At 35.6% G+C, this 23,532-nt stretch overlaps 1 protein-coding gene across 1 annotated transcript in view; it reads right to left on the reverse strand.

Annotated features, from left to right (window-relative positions):
* The window catches only part of LOC138691602 (uncharacterized), a 60,569-nt gene extending 40,235 nt beyond the window's left edge, over positions 1–20,334 (reverse strand). Inside the window, exons 1-3 of the mRNA XM_069813733.1 lie at positions 20,146–20,334; positions 18,277–18,414; positions 12,296–12,378 (exon numbers count right to left, since the gene is read on the reverse strand). Of these exons, the coding sequence (XP_069669834.1) occupies positions 12,296–12,378; positions 18,277–18,414; positions 20,146–20,238 (314 nt within the window). The 5' untranslated portion in view covers positions 20,239–20,334. The remainder of the gene's footprint in view (positions 1–12,295; positions 12,379–18,276; positions 18,415–20,145) is intronic.
* Between the last annotated feature and the right edge of the window lie 3,198 nt (positions 20,335–23,532).

Raw genomic sequence — 23,532 nt, forward strand, 5'->3', positions numbered from 1 at the left:
TTATCCAGCATTTTCCCGCCACATGTTGAGGGAAAACCCTTGAAAATACCTCAACCAGATAACTTATCCCGAGTAGGATTGAAAATCGGGCCGCTCTGATAAATGTTGAACAAGAGCCAAGGAGATTAACTATCTCTTTTTAACCAACAATGTACTACTTGAACAATTTCAAGGGGGAAAATGTTCCGGGACTGGGTATCGATCCCGTGATCTCTGATTGAACGTACCAGCGCTCTACCGACTGAGCTACCCAGGAACTCCACCCGACACCGTCTCAATTTTGCACTTATATCCACACAACTCGAATGTGCTGACGAGACGCCAGAGACCCACATGGAGTGCACACAAACTGTGTCACCTGGAATTGTGGTTTTCTGTTCAGTACCTATAGTAACGTATAGGCCTATATTATGCAAGTCAAGTTTTCAGGTAAAGATTGCTGTGAAACAGACTTGAATAATTTCAAGGGAAATATTATTCCTGGGCCGGGTATCGATCCCGGGACCTCTGGTTGAACGTACTCAGCCCCGGAACAATTTTTCCCTTGAAATTATTCAAGTCTGCTTCACAGGAATCTTTATCTGAAAACTAGATTTGCAACATAATATTTGTAATTTTTAAAACAGTTACAGGTAGTCAATATTTAATACACCACTTCGAGTTCACATAGACCTTCCTGATGTTAATGTTTAGGATGAAATTTAATAATTTAGAATGAAAAATAGAAACGGCAGATTATTCAACTCACTATCATATTACAAGTATTGAAAATTGTGGTCTGTCGCCCTTCTAGGTCGTGCAGATATCTACCTTACGTTACAACATAAATAATACGTCAAATAACAGCGGTAGGTAGTGCCAAAGCGTAAGGCTAGAGATGAAATTCCGAGTTTGAGCCCTGTTCAATTTCTTTCTTTATTGTTCAAGATGACACCTGCACCTGGTCCGGCAGATGGAAACTTGGACAGTGAATCTGTCGAGAAACGACTGATATCCAGCCGCTGTACTGGACGAAGCTCTCTTCACGCCTGAAGCGAGATTGACTTAGAAGGGACTCGTTCGCAAGTTTCTGAAAGGAACAGTAATTCTTTGACTGTTGCGCCGCTTCGTGTGACCCACGCATTCATTCATGTCGCATCTCAACACTGTTGAGAACAAATAACTCCATGGCACTACAGCTAGGGCTTCCATATGTTTTTATTTCACACTAGATAGACCAAGGTGGGACTTTTGTTCTGGTACGTGGGGTCAGCACGACTCCGATCTCCACGAGACAAAGTAGGAAAGTACATTAACAATGAATAAACATCCATGCGCGTTGACAAGATCCGATCCTAGGACCGTAGCTCCCCGCCACGTTGAAACTGGGTGCAACCTTAGCGAAGTTAGTAAGTGTTACCGACTAAAATGTAATGCCAAGTAAGATATAGTCACACGATGGTTGTACATACGATGAATATCTATGGTTAGATCCGCATAAATCCGAGTAGGGTACTGGCACCATTTTTAAAATGAATACTAGTCTGTATAGCTCTACCGATGAATTGTATATGCTGTAATTTGAACAGTTGTCTGTATAGCTCAACTGATTTAATTGTTTATGATTATAAATTGAATTAATCTACTTGATATTAATTGTACAAATTTGTATAGTTTAATGAAAGTATGTTTGTAAATTGAATTAATCTGATTATTTATATTGTATATGGGCTATTCCATATGAAATCGATAAGTAAAAAACCTCGCATTTTTTTATACTCTAATTTTTTTCCCTACTTATACAAAGTGCTGAGGGGAGTGCATTTTCAAAAATATACTATCGAAAGTCAAACGGTTTTCGTATTATTGAGCGACAAATTTAGCGTATTTTATAAAAACAACATCTTAACACTGTTGTGAACAAATAACTCCATGGCACTATACTCCATAGTTAGCAGTGCATATTTCTGTACCGATTACTGTGCACTTAACTGCGGAATCCCGGCCAAACAGTCACTCAGCTGAGTGCGCTCCTTGTATAATGGCAGTTGACTTGGACATCAAACGTCAACGTATATGCCTAACTTGGAGTCAGGCCAAAAGGTAAACATTCAAGGAGGAGGGTTCGGTCCGGTGCTGTGGATTGAATTCGGCGTAGCTCAGTGGTCAGAGCGCTTGGTACGTAGAACCAAGGACCCGGGCTCGATCCCCGGCGCCAGAGCGAATTTTTCTACTCAAATATTAATTGTCAATATTACAGATATTATTCTGTAGGACAAATTAATAAAAAAAATATCTTTCATCTTTCAAAATATATACAGTTCTAAAATCACAGCTCTATGACCGATATGTGATCGAAAACGATGCGGTTTAGGTGCATATACCTACCAGGTGTTTCAGACCACTCGTATCAGCCATTTTTCTCGAAAACTACGTTCATAAAAAATGTGATAACCAAAACCTATGTGAAGAATCGATTGTGGTAGTATCATTTATTGTAACAGATATAATGCAGGGGTACCTGAGGTCAACTTCGAAATTTCAAATGAGAGCATGGGTCATTGGAGGTACCACTGGAAACTACTTTTAAAAAGACCAACTTTTTACTGAAAAACTTTTTTTTTCTAACTTTTATTTTTCACTCGCAAAGCAACAAAAGTGGTATCTTCTGAGAAACGCAGTATGATGTTTATGTACGTACATTCTTCACAGTAAGTGTTCAAAATGTACGCCACCCTGTGCTAACCAACGTTCTGAACACTTCCTAACTTCCGTGATTGCACTTCAGCACAGCTGAGAGACCCACAGGCTTCTCTGATTCTTTGTTTCATGTCTTCTCTAGTTGTTTGACGCACCTGGTAGCACATGTCTTTAATTCTCTTCCATAAGAATAAATTTGGAGCGAAGTCAGGAGATCGGGCTGGCCAAGCTACTGGTCCTCCTCGTCCAATCCATCATAAAGGAAATAACTGGTTAATAACTCGTCGAGCCCTACGTGAAACGTGAGTCATACAGCCGTCCTGCTGAAGCCACATCCTTAACCGAGGCGCAAGGGGAACTTCAGGAAGCAACTGGTGCATGTTTCGGAGGAAATGTGCGTTGTCCTCAAAAAAGTATGGTCCTATGACTCGTTGTTGGAGAAGGCCATATCATGTGTTGAGGCTCCACACGTGCTGGTAATCCACGTCACGTAGCCAGTGTGGATTATCCGGAATTCAGTAACGGCCATTGTAGAGATTGATGTGACCATTACTTTTGGAAGTCGCCTCATCAGTCCACAGAATTCTGAGCTCGAAATCACAATCAGTGTTTAGAAACCAGTTACAGAAACCAACACGAGTCTGGAAGTCTTGTCCCCCAAGTTCCTGATTGAGATGAATATGGTATGAATAAGGTTTGTCTATCGGAATTGTAAACACTGTACGTATTATGGTGCTACCTTGAGTCAAATGGCAAGTCTTCTTAAGGGGGAGAATTAAAGACATGGTCTACCAGGTGCGTTCAACAAATAGAGACCAGGGAAAACAAAGAATTAGATAAGCCTGTGGGTCTCTCAGCTGTACTGAAGTGGAATCACGAAAGTTAGGAGGTGATCAGAACATTGGTTAGCACAGGTTGGTGTACATTTTGAACACTTACTATGAAGAGTGTACGTATATAAACAACATACAGTATTTCTCAAGAGGTATCATTTTTGTTGCTTTGTGAGTACACAATAAAAGTTAGAGAAAAAAATTGTGAGTAAAAGTGCTTTTTTTTTAAAGTAGTTTCCAATGGTAGCTTAAAAGACGCATGATAACATTTGAAATTTCGAAGTTTAGCACAGGTACCCCTACTTCCGGATTATTACGGGAAATGGTACTACCGGTACCACCAATCGATTCTTCACATAGGTTAGGGTTATCAAAAATTTTTATGAACAGCCAGTATCAAATAGTTTTCGAGAAAAAAAGGCTGATAAGGGTGTTCTGCAACACCTGGTACATGAGCAGTCCAGAGTCCAGGCAACTGCTAGTCGGAAAATTGACTTGAAGGACAACATAACTGAGATCTAACTAATTTTCTTCCCTGTCAACACGTTAACGTCGACAACTCCTTGATACTTTATTTTATTGGGTTATTTTACGACGCTGTATCAACATCTAGGTTATTTAGCGTCTGAATGAAATGAAGGTGATAATGCAAGTGAAATGAGTCCGGAGTCCAGCACCGAAAGTTACCCAGCATTTGCTCGCATTGGGTTGAGGGAAAACCCCGGAAAAAACCTCAACCAGGTAACTTGCCCGGAGCGGGATTCGCGGCCAGACGCGCTGACCGTTACTCCGCAGGTGTGGACTCCTTGACACTAAAGTTAAAATGCACTTACGACATTCTTCCACGAATAATTCACATAATCATTCATAAACATTTTTGCGCAAATATAGGACCCACAGAACGTGATAAAACAGCTAAGAGCGTGTTTTGTTTTGAGTATAGTCACCATGCTAATCACTATTGTTGATACAAGTTACAACATTGATGTAACAATTGAATTCGGTGAAAGCGATAAACAGAAACAACTATCGACTCGTGACGAGAGACATTTGAAAGCGCCAAGAGTCATCCAAACACAAAAATCACCTGTGACAAACGAGCCCCCACAGCCCAGGCTGCGCAGAAGTTTAGAGTAGGGACAAATTGAAGCTTGCGTCCGCCGCCATGCTTTGGGAGAAGCACCGGCTAGCAGACGGCTGCACTATACAATGCTGAATGTTTAATATGTAATTTTGGTGTCTCTTATAAATCAATCTGAATGGATAAATGACAAAAATATCTTATTAACATTTAAAGCGACCACGTTAAAGACATAATCAAGCTTAGTTACCGTTAGTTTGACATGAAACGAAAGAAAACTGTAACAATTTGATACCTTAACTAAAGATGTTGTATAGTTATTTGACAACATATAGAGCGAACAGAAATAGAAATGCATATTGTAGTAATAGTTCAGATGAAAAGAAAATTATTAGTATTAACTATTATTAACAAAACACTGTCCGTGTAAGACGTTACATTAGGCCTATGTTGTAAACACGTTTGCATTGATGTGGACGAGAAATGAACAATTATTATTTATTCGCTTCCGTATCACATAATATAGGCCTACACCTGCAAAATAGAAACACGTACCTAATGTTTTAGTTAGAAATATAAGTAGGCCTACCGTGCAATAGCTTATTATCACAGCTGTAGTATGAAATAAACGTCACATGCATGAATCAGCCAATTAGTCATATAAGAGAACTCAGGCATAGTCTACAGAACATCTTTCCCTATTGATTCATTATTATTATTATTATTATTATTATTATTATTATTATTATTATTATTATTATTGACTCCGTTAAATATTGTCTTACAACATTTTTATATAAAGTCGTGTTGTACTGGTAATCTGAAGCTGTGCGCTAACATCTGCTCTTTATGTAGTACTTTCTTTTATTTGGTTATTTAATGACGCTGTATCAACTACTAGACTATTTAGCATCGATGGTATTGATGATAGCGAGATGATATTTGGCGAAACGAGGCCAAGGATCCGCCACACATTACCTGACATTCACCTTACGGTTGGGGATATAAGAAAAAACCCAACCAGAAAATCAGCGGGAATCGAACCCGCGACCGAGCGCGACTCCGGACCGACAGTTCTTAGCCCACTGAGCTACGTCAGTAGACCTTTATGTACTTTTATGGTCAGTTTAACAAGTTTAAAATATGATTCTCGGGAGGAATTTGGAATCCATTTTCTAAAATATGTTCCTACAAGTATAAGTGTTCAACTTCTAGTGCACACTGTTTTCACACGATGTAAGAGTGGGTGGTAATATGCCATTTAACTGTCAACATCTGTATAATCGCTCTTTCACTTAAGCGGCATATTTCTATAATCTCAAGACTCCCATTATTCTTTCGTTAAAAAAATAAAAGAGATTCTGTTTACTGCTGGTAGGCCACGTAAATTGAGTCTTTAGATTTATTACACCATATTTTTATTAATGATTTAACAACTAAGCCAGCAATGAATACAATCACATTTTTAACAATATTGTGTCATTGAGAATGATGTAAGAATGAGGGAATTGCAATCAATGTCTGCAGTAGAAGAGTCATATCGTCTCTGATTCTCAAAACACTGAGGATTATTATTACAGTGCCTTAGGTGTTTGGAAAATACCATTGGGTACATAGACATTTTTAGCGGACATCCCTCTGTTTGTAATATAATTTAAATAAATTATTTACGTATTTTCTAACGTTTATAAAAAACATAAGTATAAATATTCCATGTATTCGGTCATAGGAAATAGAAATAAACTAATAAGTCTATTTATGAGCAATATAAGGCGTTTATATTTAAAACAATGCTTAGTTACAATATTTAGATTTACTTCTGTTATTTTATATTATACGTTACAAAATACGTAAATAAGTTTACTTATATTACAGTGAAGGAGGAAATCAACTAAGAAAACGCCTACATACTCAATCGTATTTTCTAAACTCCCAATGCTATATAGAAACAATCATTCGTGCTCCCCAAACATGGCGTCGCGCGAACCTGCGCGAGAGGTTTCAAATTTGTACACGACACCAGCGCCAATTGTGTGTCTAGATATATAACTACAACGTCTTTGGTGACAAACTCGCTATTAGTTTTCGCACCCTCGCACGTTAGCGCTATGTTGACGTCATTAATGAAATAACCAATCACAGCCATTCACCTTATTTATTACAATAGCGGAACCCTCTATCTCTAGTCGAATAACGTGGATGCGAAATAAATTTACCGTAGGCCTAATTCGGTGTAAAAACATGACATCTCGTTTGAGATTTGCCACTATGGACGATATTCATCTACTTAGAACAGGTCGAGATTGATAAATTATTACGTGGAAGTGCAGAAAGCTCACAAGATTATTTTTCGTTGAGATTCCAACAGAGACAAATTATGATTCGTGAGTATTGTGTTCCTTTGTTTAACTAGACATAACTCGAAAATCAGTAAACGTTCTGATTTCTGAATTTAGGTTATTTTACGACGCTTTTCAACATCGTAAGTTATTTAGCGTCTGAAGGTGATAATGCCAGTGAAATGAGTCTGGCACGGAAAGTTACCCACCATTTGCTCATATTGAATTGAGAGAAAACCCCGGAAAAAACCTCAACAAGGTAACTTGCCCCGACCGGGAATCGAACCCGGGCCGCCTGGTTTCGCGGCCAGACGCGCTGACCGTTACTCCACAGGTGTGGACAAAAAGATTTTGAACAGCGACCACTTTGAAAACTAATTTCCATTGCTTCCTAATATTTTTGGACCCCCATCTAACCTGAAATAGAAAACAGCTTTGGTACGCCCACTTCCTAAAGTAAATTCACCTACTTCTGCAAAAGACTATAGGCCAATCTCCATTCTTCCCGTTTTATCTAAAGCTCTGGAACGCATCATTCAGAAGCAGTTGTCAGACTACCTAATAGAATTTAATCTTTTAGACCCTTTACAATCAGGTTTCAGAAATGGCCATAGCACTTCTACTGCTTTGTTGAATGTTACTGAGGACATACGCGCAGCCATGGATAAACGACAGGCTACTGTACTAGTTTTATTGGACTATAGCAAAGCCTTTGATTCTGTTGACTTCGATCTACTATTAACTAAACTACAAACGCTACACCTTTCTGATAGTGCTATCACCTGGATGTACTCCTACCTTACTGGCCGCCAGCAGCGTGTCATATCTAATAATCGTTTCTCATCCTGGCGTACTGTAGATACAGGAGTTCCTCAGGGATCAGTATTAGGCCCCTTGCTCTTCTCTATTTATATAAATGGAATTTCCAACTCATTTAAGCACTGCAGATATCAAATATATGCAGACGACGTTCAATTGTATATTTCAGCCCGTCCCGACGCACTAAACGATACCATTAATAGTCTGAATGAAGATCTTGATTCCATCTCTTCCTGGTCTCAACAATTTGGGCTTAACCTAAACGCATGTAAATCACAGGCTATTCTGTTCGCGAACCGTAGATTAATTCCTGAAGTCAACGACCTGAATATTCATCCTGTGAAACTGAATAAAACAATCATCCCGTTTAGCTCTACCGTCAAAAATCTCGGAGTACATTTCGAATCTAATCTCAATTGGGATAGGCATATTAAATATACATGTAAGAAGGCATTCTCTATTCTCCATTCACTAAAAAGATTGTATCATTATCCATCTAAATTAAAACAGACGCTGGTACAGACACTCATTCTACCTCACTTCGATTATTGCGACGTTTTGTTCAGTGATCTCAGGATTGATTCCGCTCAGAAACTACAGCGTGTTCATAACGCGTGCGTCCGCTTCATTTGTAATGTTCGATACTATGATCATATCTCACCTTCTTTCAAGAAGTTATCGTGGCTTAGGTTACATGAGAGGAGAAATCTGCACTCGCCTTCTCTCTTATATCGAATTATGCACTCTTCATCCCCCTATTATTTATTCGCTCGATTTCATACTCTCTCTCGCTATCATAATATTAATACTCGATCACAACGCGATAACACGCTAGAAATTCCACTTCACGCATCGTCTCTGTATTCCTCATCCTTCACTGTTGCTACCTCTCGTCACTGGAACTCTCTGCCGCCTGAAGTCAAGGGCTGCCGAACATTGAATTCTTTCAAATCCAAGTTAGAAAATTATCTTATGACGAGTTGCCAAACTAACTTACTATTATGACAAGTGTTGTATTGCATGTTTCCACGTATTCACATTTTTTTTATGTTCTAATGATATTCAACTTATTTTATATTTTTGTTTTCATATTTTCCGATAATGTTATATCTCTAATGTGATAAGTTGAGCTATATATAATCTTAATTTTCCTTATTGTGTGTACTTAGAAATATTGTATCCACTGTATACTTTGTACTGCACTATTTTATTACTACTATTAGTATTATTATTATCATTATTATTATTATTATCATCATTATTACTATTCTTATTATTATTATTATTATTATTATTATTATGAATAATTCTTTTTTTTTGTATGCCTCATTTATTTTGACCTGCTGTTCACATATTATTATGCTTTTTTCTTTCTTTCTGTATGTTATATATTATGTCTGATTTCTTCTTATTTGTTGTTTATTTTTTATTATTATTATTATCTTATTCAGTTTTGTGTGTAAAATTGTAGTGTAATTTGTAAATTTGTAATGTTTTTGTAACGCAGTCTTTACTCCTGGTTGAGTGTTAGAGAAGGCCGTATGGCCTTAACTCTGCCAGGTTAAATAAATCATTATTATTATTATTATTATTATTATTATTATTATTATTATTATTATTATTATTATTATTATTTACCATTCATCAACTTTTGAAAGTTTAGATGTCTATTCTGAATAGATCACATCGAAGACAGTATGTTTTTGCTTACTTTTCAAAAGGATTTTAATTTAGAATTTTTGTCTATACCTTCTTTGGTTATTCAGCTCTGAATTCAAACACGTTACCTCTGAATGAGGTTCTGGCTGATATGTACATCTATTATCAGGCAGTACATCACGTGACGATATGCATCTGAAGTCTGATTAGTGTAATATGTAGCTAATCGGCGAAGTATGCAATGGGGAGGGAAAGGAACTGGCCACCCTACCCCATTATCTCCTGGTCTAGTTGCCTTATAAGTGGTGCTTTTTGGTATTAAGGCTCATTCACAATGAAAATTAAACATAACCGCAACATAAACACAGAAGTTTGCGTGCAGGCTACTAAATGGGATCATTCAGAATGATTCACACAAGCATTGACATAAACATTACCGTAAGACGTTAACATGAAAGTTTGCAAACTCCAAACTTTCATGCTTATGCTTGCGTGATTAGCAAACAGAACACAATCGTGGAGCGCTGAAGTATACGACAGAATATGAGGAAATGGCGTCGTTGTTATGTTTCCATGGTTACCAAGTATGTTTGCTGTTATGTTTATGTTCCAATTGTGAATGATGGTACGACTTCTTGATTTTACTGTAACGTTAAGTTAACGCTTACGTTATGTTTAATTTTCATTTTGAATGAGCCTTTACTTGTGAAGTTCAGATCTGTTTTCGGACAACTGACTAAACAAACAGGCCAAGCTACGACATGATAACTGTTAAATAAGCGGGAAATGTTGTAGACTATAACAGAAACAGCTCACAACAGCCTGATGTTAAACTTAAAGGCAATCGTTGCCAAACGCCACAAAATTGATAAGTAATAGAATTGCAACCCGCACAATACCACTATTTCAGAGTGGAGTGGGGATTTCCTCAGGTAATGCAGTGAATGTCAGTTCTTCTAATTATTGTCCAGATAGAGTTTATTCCTGTTAAGTTTTCCCAAACTATTTATCATTTGAGTATTATTAACAAAAAAATATATCTACGTTCTTATTCACAAAGACAGAAGACACGTACTTTACACAGCAGAATTTTTAATTAGAAAAATGTACCAGGGTAATCATGAAGTTACAAATTACACTATAATAAACGTAATAAAAGTCGAAAACATTTACGCTGATACTTTTTATTGTTTGTGTATAAGAAATATTAAACTTACATATGGTAATCTTTATAACAAGAATAATGACATCGTATGTCATTCTTTTATGCTCAATTGAACATTTGACAACAAATTAAGGATCTCATATTTTCGCCATCAACACGAAAGAATTGTTCCTCCCATTCTTCTTAAAATGAAGATTTAGTGTATTTCTGGTTTGAAGGAGAAAAACATGTGTCGCGACACAGGTTTTGGCGATCACTGCTTAAAGGAGTACATACTCCGATAACTTTAAATTGTTTTCGAACTTCTACGACCATTAACATGTCAGAACTGACGTCAACATAACATTAACAGTTTAATGTACCAGAAGAATTCGAAAACCATTTATTATACGTCACAGCAATTTCTGGGACACTCTGACGGCGCTCTAGACATAAGTGGAATTGTGGCAGTTCTATGTTGAGATGAGTTGTCCTGTCGATTAACACGCACATTCGCAGTCTTCCATTCAATGAACCCGGAATTTGAAAACTGAGGCTTGTTTTCACCGACTAGCCTATAAGGCGCTCAAATCACCGCACCCCTTCTTTCGGAATACACAAGCCATTCTCTCAGCACTCATCATCTGTGAATGTGCCTTTTTGTATCGTTGTCTCTTCGTTTGAAATTTCGATTTTATATTGTCCTGCTCTTCGATAATTCCTTCACTAGATTGCATTAGCGAAACATTACTTTTGTATAGTTTCGAATGTTATGGACATCAGTTCTACTAAGTATATTGCTATTTTTGAGAGCCAGAATGAAAATATGAAGTAATGTTGGTAGTTTTGCAAATTTCTTTTCTTTCCTTCTCTTTCAACTCGCTGCTATCCATTTTTAAGAACGTATTTCTTTTACAAACTTTGTAAATATTAAAACGTCCTCACTGATACCAACACAACCTGCGACACGACTATGCCGTGAAGCAAATAAAAACTGTCTATTATCAAAACTGTAAAACAAGTATGATCCGTGAATGTAGGCTACATCGTTACATTGCATAAAGAAATTCACCTTAACTTAAGAATTAAATTACTGACTGCTACCACTGGATAGGAATTTTGGAATGTCGGCAGTTTTTTAGTCCACAATAACACACGAAATATGAGCATAAAGTAAATCGATTACCTATACACGTTTCATTGATACATTTCCATACTGCTCTAATTAATATGGTTTAAATATTTTGATAATTTTTAAAGTGGTAGAAAAGAATTAACAAAAGAACTTGTGACAGGAATGTTCTATTATTAATACAAATAACTTTGTCAAAACACTAAACCAAGGTCCGTGGGTAACAGCTGTTCGACAACGACATCTAGAGATGTTGCGCTACGCAACAATGCAGACACCTTACCAGGTTTGAGCTGGCTGCAAGCATCTTTAGGAAACTGATTGAAGGAATAAAGCTTTCCGTAGTTATTCCATAGTGGAATACAACAGAAATTTGGCACGCAAAGCTATTTTTAAGAGCATTTAAAGTACCAATACAATACGTAAATCGTCAATGTTTATACACTGGAAAACAAATGCACACGCCAAGCGCATCCCTACACGTACACGCACGCCATCTGTTGGTCTAGTTCAGAGATACAGCTCTTCTGAAGGTGCTTGTAGCCAGTTACCGAAAAAAAATTTTCAAACGCAGTGAACTCTCTACATAATCTCGCACCCCACACTCACCATTCCGTGAAAATCTCGTTGTCCCCTGCTGTTCCTTCCACCCTTGGCTCCTTATTCACTGTGTCCAAGTCACTCTGCTCTTCCTAACACAGAGCAAACAAAACAGAAAAATAGCACAATTTACATTAACAAAAGTATGGACCTCCTAAATACTACAACCGCAGAACTTGTCTACAGAAAAGAAGATCCCCCTACTTTCATTCATTATTCTGGTTCTGGTAAAATCCAGACTTATTACTAGTAACATCAGATATCCATCACGAAACCAAGAAAAAAATAATTGAAGACCCTGGATCTGGCCATAGAGTCATCATTGCTTCTGTCCTTCTCCACCAAAACCGATGAAAAAAACCCTACAATAACAAAACAACATGGAACTTTAAGAAAGCGAATTGGAAACTATTTACAACAGAACTCGACGAACACCTCAACCTCAACACACTATTAATGGAAAATACAAACTCAGATAGATTGAACAAATATTTCTGTGAATCTCTTCTTACAATTGCAAAAGCACATTCCACGAGGCAAACCAAAAAAATACACCCCATTCTAGACAGAAAACCTGAATTTATTGAAACAAGATAGAGATAAAGCAAGAACATAGCAAAACACCAGAAGATACTCAAGATTGGAGGAAGAAGACTGCCATTCTTAAAAAAGCAATCATAACAGCAAAATAGAACAGTTACAATAAATTTATTGAAAATATTAATTACAGAACTGATAGCGCTACAACATATACATTTCTGAAGAATATTTCCAATACACAGGAAAATACTAGCCAACCTATTATTCATAATAACAAAACACAAACAGATAGTAAAGATATAGCAAACGCATTTAATAAACACTACTCAAACTCTCACACATTACATCCCAATATAAAAAAAAACTGACAAATTTATCAAAAGAGAATTACATAAAAATAATAAAAACAATACAAAACCTGAAATATTTCATCAAAAGTTTACTTCCAAAGGATTAACTCTAGCTATACAAAATTTAAAAACCAAGAAATCTCCTGGCCCCGACAACATTCATTCCGAATTTTTTAAACATCTGGGGGAAAAAGCCAAGTCTGTACTTTTATCCATTTTCAATTTATCATGGAACACCTCAATTTCTGCAGCTTGGAAAAAAGCAATCACAAATAAGGGAAACCTACTCATGATGTTAATAGTTATCGACCAATAGCACTATTAAGCATGATAGCAAAAGCCATGGAGTCCATGATCTCCAACAGATTAACTTGTAATTTAGAATCCCAAAATCTTTTATCACCAAGACAACTACACTCTACCAATGAACAAGTCATACGCCTCGGCCAAAAAATAAAAGATGTTTTAACAAGAAATAAGATACCTTGGCAATATTTATTGACTTTCAGTTAGCATATGACTCTGTTTGGAGAAATAAATTATCACTAAAACTCCAGAAATTAGGTATCTCCAGCAATATGTTCAGATGGATATCAGAATTCCTTAGTCAAAGATTCATTGCCACTAAATTCAATAATTCACTTTCTAGTTACAGACAAGCATATCGAGGTCTACCTCAGGGCGCTGTCCTCAACACAACTTTATTCAATATTTATATAAATGACTTACCCTCCCTATTAGAGGAATCAAACATGAAAACAGCACTATTTGCAGATGATATAGTTTTGTGGACTTCCGGATCTTACAGACATAGACAAAATTCAAAATTCTGCTCTTAAAGCTCTAAATCAACTACATGAATGGAATACATCAAATTTGATGACACTCAATTTAAGCAAAAGTAACTACCAAATATTTTCACTCGGTAAAAAAGAAAGAGAATTCAATATCCAATACCACGGCCAACACCTTCCTAGGAATTATGAATCCAAATATCTTGGAGTTATTTTCGATAGTAAGTTAACATGGAGCAACCATTTGAAATACATTTCTGAAAAAGCTCGTAAAAGATTCTCCCTTCTAAAAAGACTAGCAGGAAAGAAATGGGGATGCTCTAGGAATACTTTGAACACTACATACAAAATGTTTATACAGCCAGTGCTGACATACTGCGGAGAAATTTTAATTACTTCACCTTTCATAAACGAAATAGAATATGTTCAAAACCAAGCTCTCAGACTCATTACTGGTGGAATCAAAACAACTCCAATAGATTCTATGAGATCCCTCACTAATATTAACAGTATCAAAATGACAATAGAAGAAAAAGCACTGATTCAATATGAAAAACTTATCAGATAACCAGGAAACAATTGGCATTCATACAGTCCTCTCTGTAGATTGAAAACTCAAAAAAGTTTCATATCCACTGTTCAAGAATTAAAACAGAAAATCAATATCCCGAATTTAAAAGAAAACTTACAAATTCAACCAAACCCTCTAACTCTATTAAATATAATCTAAATTTAACAGAAGAAATACTGAAATCAGAAGTCAACACTGAAATACTGAAACAATTGTCTTTAGAGACGATTAATATTAGGTACCCTCCACAAAACTTGCTTCATTTATACACTGACGGATCCTAGATCTCCAGAGAACAAGGTGCCGGTGCAGGTGTTACGTGCTGTCTCTTCTCACTTTATAGATCACTTGGATATGGAACAAGTTTTGATGGTGAAATCATTGCAATAAGTGAATGTCTCAGGAATCTTCTATGCCACATCAATAAATTCAGGAATGCAGTTATATTGTCAGACTCCAAAGCAGCTATTCTATCAATCGTCTCTAAACACACAACTTCATCTCAAACAGCACAAATAACTAAAATGCTCTCTCAATTAATATCACTCAATAAAAGAATTGTATTCCAATGGATACCATCACATTGTGGAATCCTGGGAAACGAGAATGCGGATGCTTTAGCAAAGAAGGGCAGCACTGCTACTTACAGAACTGTTACTAAATCTACGTATTACTCTGTGAAGAGATTTATTAAATCTACATACTTAGACTTCAACAAACAAAATTTGACAACATAATCCCATGGAAGAAACGGAGCTCTCTGCATCAAAATCCACAGTTAATTCCCGATTTACCACGAAAATCGTCTGTAACTGCATTTAGATTGGCAACAGGCCATGATTGTTTGGCTAAACACCTGCATAGAATTGGAATATATCAGTCCCCTAATTGTCCATTGTGCAACTCAAACCAAGAAATGGATTCGGAACACCTCAAAATCTGTGCTTCATTGGCTGGTCATGATAATATCTTTGAAAAATATTGGAGTGCAAGAGGTCAAATGACATTATTGTCAAACGCCTGGCATTAGAAAACAACAACAACAACATTAACAAAAGTGAAACGATTCTATATGCCACAGAAGTGCATATAAGTCGTATTAGGCCAGTAGAAATTTAGTTAAAAGATAACTATTCTTGGGGCAGATTTTTCATGGGGTATTTAATTTCCTTATAAAACAGCGTTTTTCAAACTTCTGGCAAAATAAAGGTGTAATTTAAACTAGTTTGCAAAGAGGAGGGGAAATTTTAGGAGGGAACTAGTAGTATAAAATACAAATAAATGAGATTAACGAATATGCATTAACATATGAAGTAAAATACTTAAAAATTTATACGCATTACTTTCAGTCAACATATGGAGGAATGATAACGTGATGAAGGTTGAAATGGCGCATATTGCAAAACGATTGAGAAGAGAAACAAATTACATATTATTCACTAATTGAAGTAACAGAATTTTTGCATTTGTATTTGAAGTTTATGATAGAAATGTAAAATTTATTGATACAAAATAATTACAACACAATGTAAGCGTCTAATTGAATGGGAATATTGAGAAACCCCACATGTTCACAAAAGTAAAATTTTCAGGAAGAACAACAGCTGCTCTTACTGAATAGTTTGAACCCGTAAAAAAATATATGTGGTTAAGTACAATAAATCTAAGATTTTAAGTAGATTTTATCCCAGTGCGACATTTATTTTCCGAAAAAAAAAAAAAAAAGAATATATAAAAGCTGTTGGGTATGTGTTGTTGCTCAATATTATGAACATAGGCTATATTAATGAGCAGAATACAATAAAATATTACATCTATACTCACAACAAATGCTAACTTACCAAACCTGTCACAGATCATCAATACAGAGTGTTTGAAAATTCCTATTACAAACTTCTAGGTGTTGTAGAGAGGACTAAGTATATAAAGTTTTGATTAGGAACCCATGTCCAGAAATGTATCGTTTCGATGCAAAATAACTTTGAAGAATGATCCGATTTAAAATCTCCCTCTTCACGGTACGCAAACAAAATGGACTGAGGGCGACATCTGCAATCCTCTGATATCGCCTGTTTCGCCCTGTACTGCTCAATGACTGAATCACAACTGATGTGAAAGTGGACTCCGTAGAACTGCTTGTAAACAGAAGACACACGATATCAGGGGACTGCAGAAGTCGCCGTCAGCCCATTTTGTTTGCGTACCGTGAAGTTGGACATTTTAAATCGAATCGATTACACACGCAACTCAACAGTCACAAATAAGGCAGCGGCCAAGCACATTGTTGCTACTCCAAGTTGCACCACACAACAGTGATCAGTATCTTCATTAGTATTGGAATTATTAGAAAGAAAAATCCCGCATTCGGTAGCCAGTGGGACACACTATATAATTAATATTTTCTTAATTCATTTTGCAAGTACGAAAACTTAGTACGTTTTGCTAAGGTATTAATTGCTTTCATAAAGACAAGTACAATAACATATTTTTCAGGTTGGTACGATATTCTAACTTCACTGATCTGATGTATTTGTCGCCGTAATAATGCATTTCATGCATACTGCTATCCATACAATCCTCCGACAGCACAGATTAAAATAGTCAGCACAAGAAGAAAAATAAAAAAAAATTAAACAAGATATTTTTTACATTCATTTAAATTACTTATAATTTTCCAGTCTCTATTTATTTTACACATCTACCTAATGTATTTATTTGGCAAACACATCACTTTCATAATAAGACTAAAATTATTTTGTTAGTGAGGGTAAAACTTTAGATATTCCATTACATAACCTTAATATCATTATACTCAACAACCATAATCACACGTTAGTCAAAGCTTTCATTATTGCTTCCCACATAACTTTCACTCTATTTTGTGTACTATTACTGAAGGTAAGTATCCATATACGTCAGCATTGTGAGGGTAACTATGTAAGTATGTTTAAAAAAATAACATGGTTACTCCTAAGTGATGAAGGGACATTACGTGTTTTTAGAACTAGAGGTTATCTGTTTATTTACGTAAAGTAACACCGCACCACTGATAATGTATTACTCACTATCGCAGCTAAATAGTCTAGTAGTTGATACAGCGTCATTAAATAACCAAATAAAGAGCAGGGCTTCTTATTCGAATAGCATTCTAAAACTAACGCAGTTCTACGTAAAACATTTCAAAGAATATAATGATATTTTTTTTTCCCCCTTTTTAGAAGTAAGTGCCTGATATATAAAAACGTATTATAAAAATATAACCCCCTAAAAAGGGCCCATTTTATATTTTGATTGAACACTAAAAATTAGTATATAATACTGCAATTATTGCACTTTAAAATGATATAAATACGAAATTTCTACGGTTTATAGAATCTTCAGTATAACCATTTTCATAATACGTTGCATCCTAATTTACGGGAAAAGTAACATTTAATAAATGATTAAATAATTGTGTCAGCCCAAAAAAATTACACATGGGTTATTTAATTTCATCAATAGAATATATAAAAAAAAATTGGAGCAAATACTAAGTTGTCATGTATAGTAGGTGTTCGATTTGACATGGAATGAATCAATACTGGATAGAGATGAGATTTTTCTGCCACTGTCACTGACTGAAAGGCACTGCAAGTACTGTTCTAAAGAGGCAGTGTCCATTACAATGAAAAAACAAGATAAACAATGGAAGAAGAACAAGAAAATAGTGCATTTTTTTTTTTGTGCTGCACTCACCTCTGGTTCACGTTTCACCACAGGGAATGAAATTGGCACCGGATCTTCCTCAAATTTTATCTCAAATGTGAGATCATGGCTCTGGTCCTCATATTCCTCCTTTATACCAGTCACATGATGATCCGAAAAATTCCGTTCCTGCAGTACAAAGGGATTTCTGAAACACAATACATCCACATATGCCGAACACATAACTAATGCTAACCATACATACAATAACATAAATACAGACATGGAAATAATACACATACAAACCAAGAACCAAAAACTCAACACACTAGAACAATATGAAATATACAAACACACACTAAAACACACCCTGATCAAATTCTCAACACAAAGATCAATTTCAGAACACACACACTATTTGACTCCACGTTTCAACACTTTTCAACACGCAAACGCACCCCCACAACAGGCAGCGAAATTCGACATGACGCCGAGATATCTAGTAGGCTCTGAGGATGATCTGAAGAAGTACCGAAACAGCTGTAAGCCACAGTTGATTATGTAATTTAACACGGGTAAGTTTGCCTATCAACTAATAATTTAACCATTCTTTGCTTTTATTCCATTGAACTACTGCACAACAAGATGCAATTCCAAACATACCTAGTAGCAAAGATTACATGTCGTGGCCTTTCAGACGGGCAGGCAGAAGGTGTGGCCCAATGAGGTGATCTTGTGGCCTACAATGCTGACCCACATATTTACAGAAAATCTGTCATGATCGCCTTAATTTGAGTTTACAGACTTCAAGTTCCATAATATCTCAAAATCTTCAGCAGAGGTTCCCTAATTTCCTGTGTAATTCTTTCATTTACTTACAGAATCAACCGGTACATATTGACACTTTATTTTACGACTTGTTTTATTATTTTCATATTAATTTCGACCCTAGGATATTTTAATATTTCTGATTTTGTACTAACTTTACATTTTCTCACATTGACTTCTATACAGTTTGCCTCGATAAACTACGCTGCAAATTACTTTGATTTAATAACTGATCCTGTTCCCAAGTTTAGCATAACGTAATGAATTTCTTCCCTTCCTCATTAGAATGTCTCCGAATCAATCAATTTCAGTAGTTGATAAAATAGAATTTCGTGAACAAAGTTGGCGACGAAATTTCCTCACTGTGATGCCGTATTTCAAAACGATGGGGTATGATCAATAATGAAGATGAAATGCCCAAATTGTGGTGCCTTTTTTCAAAACGAAGGGGTACCAACAATAATTGTGGTGAAATGTCCCCAATTTGGTGTCGTCTTTCAAAACGAAGGTGTATGAACAATAATGAAGATGAAATGCCCCAACTGTGGTGCCTTTTTTCAAAATGGAGGGGTTCCAACAATAATAGAGGTGAAATGTCCCCAATTTGGTGCCGCCTTTCAAAACGATTTCCACTGGTCGTTTATGTTCATAATATTTTCTTCGAAATCTTCTCCTTCAGCGACCAATATCGCCAGTTTCTGTTTGGCTGCCTGAGATAAATTTGTTTTCTCCTGGAAGTGAGCTTTGTAATCTGTGAATGTAGTACTTTGGTCTTTGATAGCCTACATGATTAAAACTGCCTACATGATGTAGGAAACTGTGGATATTAGGCTACCGTTCAGAGATTTATTAAAGTGAAATGAGGGCGAGGAATTTTGTAGTGTGGGCAGATACCCAAGTTTGACCCAAACAAAATACACAATTATTATTATTATTATCATCATCATCAGGACACTGCGAATATTATATATAAATCTCACAAGGATAGCTGTCCTTCAGCAAGGGTTGGCAAAAGACACAGCATACTAAACAAATAAATAAAAAATATTTGTGTTAGTTATCACACCGCCTCTGTGGAAAATAACACCTCACCTCAGCTGCACACCTTACTATGGGATAAGTGTTGAGCACTGGAGATTTTTCAGATATGTTTTCTGATATCTTGCAGTAGTTGTTGCAATCCATCTTTAACAAATTCTTCTTTTTCACAAATCATGTTCACGCCACTTGAACGTGCGCAGGAACTAAGGAAGCCGTGATTTTTGCTGGTAAACGTACTTTCAAACCAACGAGTTAGAATCTAACTCGTTGAAGTGTTGGTTCAAACACAATTCCAGCAACCTCGTATGTAAAATATTTGTGACCGAAATAAGACTTCCCTTGAATCGTAGGCCTATCCAGTGATTGGCCTGGGATGGATTTCCCAACTAGATTTTTCAGGCTTTTTTAAATTGAGTATTGACGCCGGCTTTGACAATTTTTACACAGATGGATAGTTACGAGGCATTGATTGTTACCAATTCATGTTCACCATGTTAAACATAACAGTGGTAACATTTTTAAGTTAATGCCTATATTAATATTAGACCAGTAACATTTAAAACAACTACAATGGAACGGAAGATATTTCTTTAATTGACCGCATCTGTACATATTCCCACTTAAATACACCGCCTCTGGTGTTAAAATCTTTATTCTTCTTTCTTTTGCTGTTGGTTCCATACCGTCCCTCATATGGGCATAGTTCAAATCCCCCGTGGAATAATGTCTGATTTCAACACTGCCCACACTTATACAATAGTAAGTAGTATTTCACACTATTATTGTGATGTGTGATTTTGTCTAAGTACACCTTTGGGCAGTACCTTAAAACGACTACGCAAAGGATATTTATTTATTTGCACTAATTTACCTCTCGAATAAATAAATATATATATATATATATATAATTATATATATATATATATCTGTTGTAGACCGAATTTATAACACTTGATGTATAAACAGGCAGAAAGAAAAGGAAACAGCCGAGTCTTCTTAAGATACTCGCTTCACGAAATGAACTGAAGTCTTTTAGCATACAGATGGTATTGAACAGCAACCTCGTATGTAAAAAAATTAATGTGAACGAAATAAAACTTCACTTGATCGGTATCACAGATAATTTCTTGAATGTTCTGCAAACACATCTTAAACACGAATGTAAACTTCACAAGAAGAGATTTAAATACCCTTTTTATGTGGGATATTATTAGTTTTGAAGATATTCAGATGTTTTTTTAATATCCCGTAAAACGACTTTTTTTTTTTGCATACGAGTTTGCTGTTCAACACCAGTAAGTAATTACTTTTACATTGTCTAACATGATATATCGTACGCAGTATGTTACAACATATGGTTTCTTATTCCGTGTAAAGAATAGCTACTTGTGAAAAGGGCCAAAATCACATTTTTTAAATCACTTTTTTTAGCTAGTAATGTTCTTTGAGCACAGACACATTGATTTATGTTATAAGGCACGACAAATGTCCACTGCAAGTAGCAAATAGACGGCATTGAATACGGTATCGCGATTTTTGTTAAAAGAATAGAAGTATAGGACATGTACTCTTTTAACAAACAACATAATGCAGTTGTAAACTTAGATGTTCGCTAAACTTCATCAATTAAATTATTTTTGTTGAAACTAATAATAGGGCTTGTGGTCATTGTTGCAGTACGTGTATTCCACTCAGCACATGGCTTTATGAGAAGTGACCATGCTATTATGTTTAATAAATTTTCATTACAATGAATTCTGATAGTGAAGTAGAGGCTGTAGTTGATACTAATATTAAAAAAAGCAAGGGGCTTACAAATCCGGACATTACACACCTAAATAGTACTTCCAGAAGGGCAGCAGATATACAACTAACTATTTATGTCACTAAGTGACAAATCTGATGCAAAATCTATCAGAGGCCACAGTTTGAGCCTTGTAACAGATTTTGCGATTATCAAACGAGCGCAACAAAAAGATGTTCGAATTTACAGCATTTTATTGCAACTGATTTAAATCTTTATTTTTTTTTTTGCAGTTCTTCCGTCAAATTTGCCGTTGTGGAAGTGCAACAAAATCTGTCCAAATTTATAATTTTAAAGGCAGGTGTCATAAATATTACAAGAAAAATCTCTGGAGACAGATAATGCCGAGCGTCATATGAAGGTGTTCCTTTGCTATTGGTGATTGCTACCACTTTATTTATGACAAGGAGCGTCCAGGAGTTATTACTGTCTTATAGTTCGTCATTGGGTTTACCACTCTCATCTTTGTTTTGCGTCATAATTCTCATACAGCTAATGAACTGTCTAGTGTTACCGCATATCCAGAAGGAAATATTTGACTGTGAACGAAAAAAAATTAATGACGCAAACAAAGTAAAACCATACATTGAAGATAACGTTAAAGTATAATTTTATGAGCAGATTGAACAGCGGACCCAACACATGTGAAAAAAATTAAACAGATCAATATAATATTATATTACCTATATTATAAAAATATAAATTTCAAATTCCTCAAATTCATGATGAAATGTTTTGTATATAGTAATACATATTAATAAATTTTGTTTTTCACAGAAAACTAGTTTTTATTACATTAAAAAAACACTGCTAAAATACAGTATTTTTTTTAAAACATATGTCCAGCTAATTTAAGTGCTCTTACAAAGGGCATGATTGATTATATTTCCAAAAACACTTCTCAGAAATGTGAGTTAAGTATAATTTCTTTATTTGAATTATTGAGAAAATTAATAAACATAAATGATTAAGCAGGATATAGTTTTTGTTTCTCCTGTAAAATTTGTCTTTCTGAACTTCGGACCCTCTAATATTCGATGTATACTGATAATGCTTTTAGTTGTTACAATTTTAATTTAGTGAAATAATACCTACTGCAGTTACAATGTGTACATTCCCTTCATACACAATATAGTAAAAAATCAATTTATTCTCCATTGCATGGGTGTCCATGAGCAAATCTCTTCACATAGAAGCACTTGATCGTTGTTTCATTCTAGATAAAGCGAGAATTAAATACTTTAAGAGGGAAGAAACAATAACCACACGAATCTGTAGGACTGTATGTATTCTTACCTATAACACGCTACATATGAACATTCATACTGTTTATGGATTATACACACAAGACAACGGAATTCAACGACTTGTATTATGAGTAAAGTTACTAGGCTGAGCTCTGATAGTGATAACAATGTTATAGAAATTGCTGTACAAAGAATACGAGTGTTGGTACTTTTTAGAGACGAAGTGTGTGTTTCAAAATATGAGTAATTCATTAAAAATGTATTAGTATGAAAAGAGTATAACTTAACCACTGCCCACTAGAAATAAAAGATGAAATGGAAGATATGCTGATGTTGAACTCAACCGAATGGTCTCGCCATACTTACATCTGGTGAAAATCTTGTCTA

The sequence above is a fragment of the Periplaneta americana genome, chromosome 16 (genome assembly GCF_040183065.1).
Source record: "Periplaneta americana isolate PAMFEO1 chromosome 16, P.americana_PAMFEO1_priV1, whole genome shotgun sequence".
Classification (NCBI taxonomy): domain Eukaryota; kingdom Metazoa; phylum Arthropoda; class Insecta; order Blattodea; family Blattidae; genus Periplaneta; species Periplaneta americana.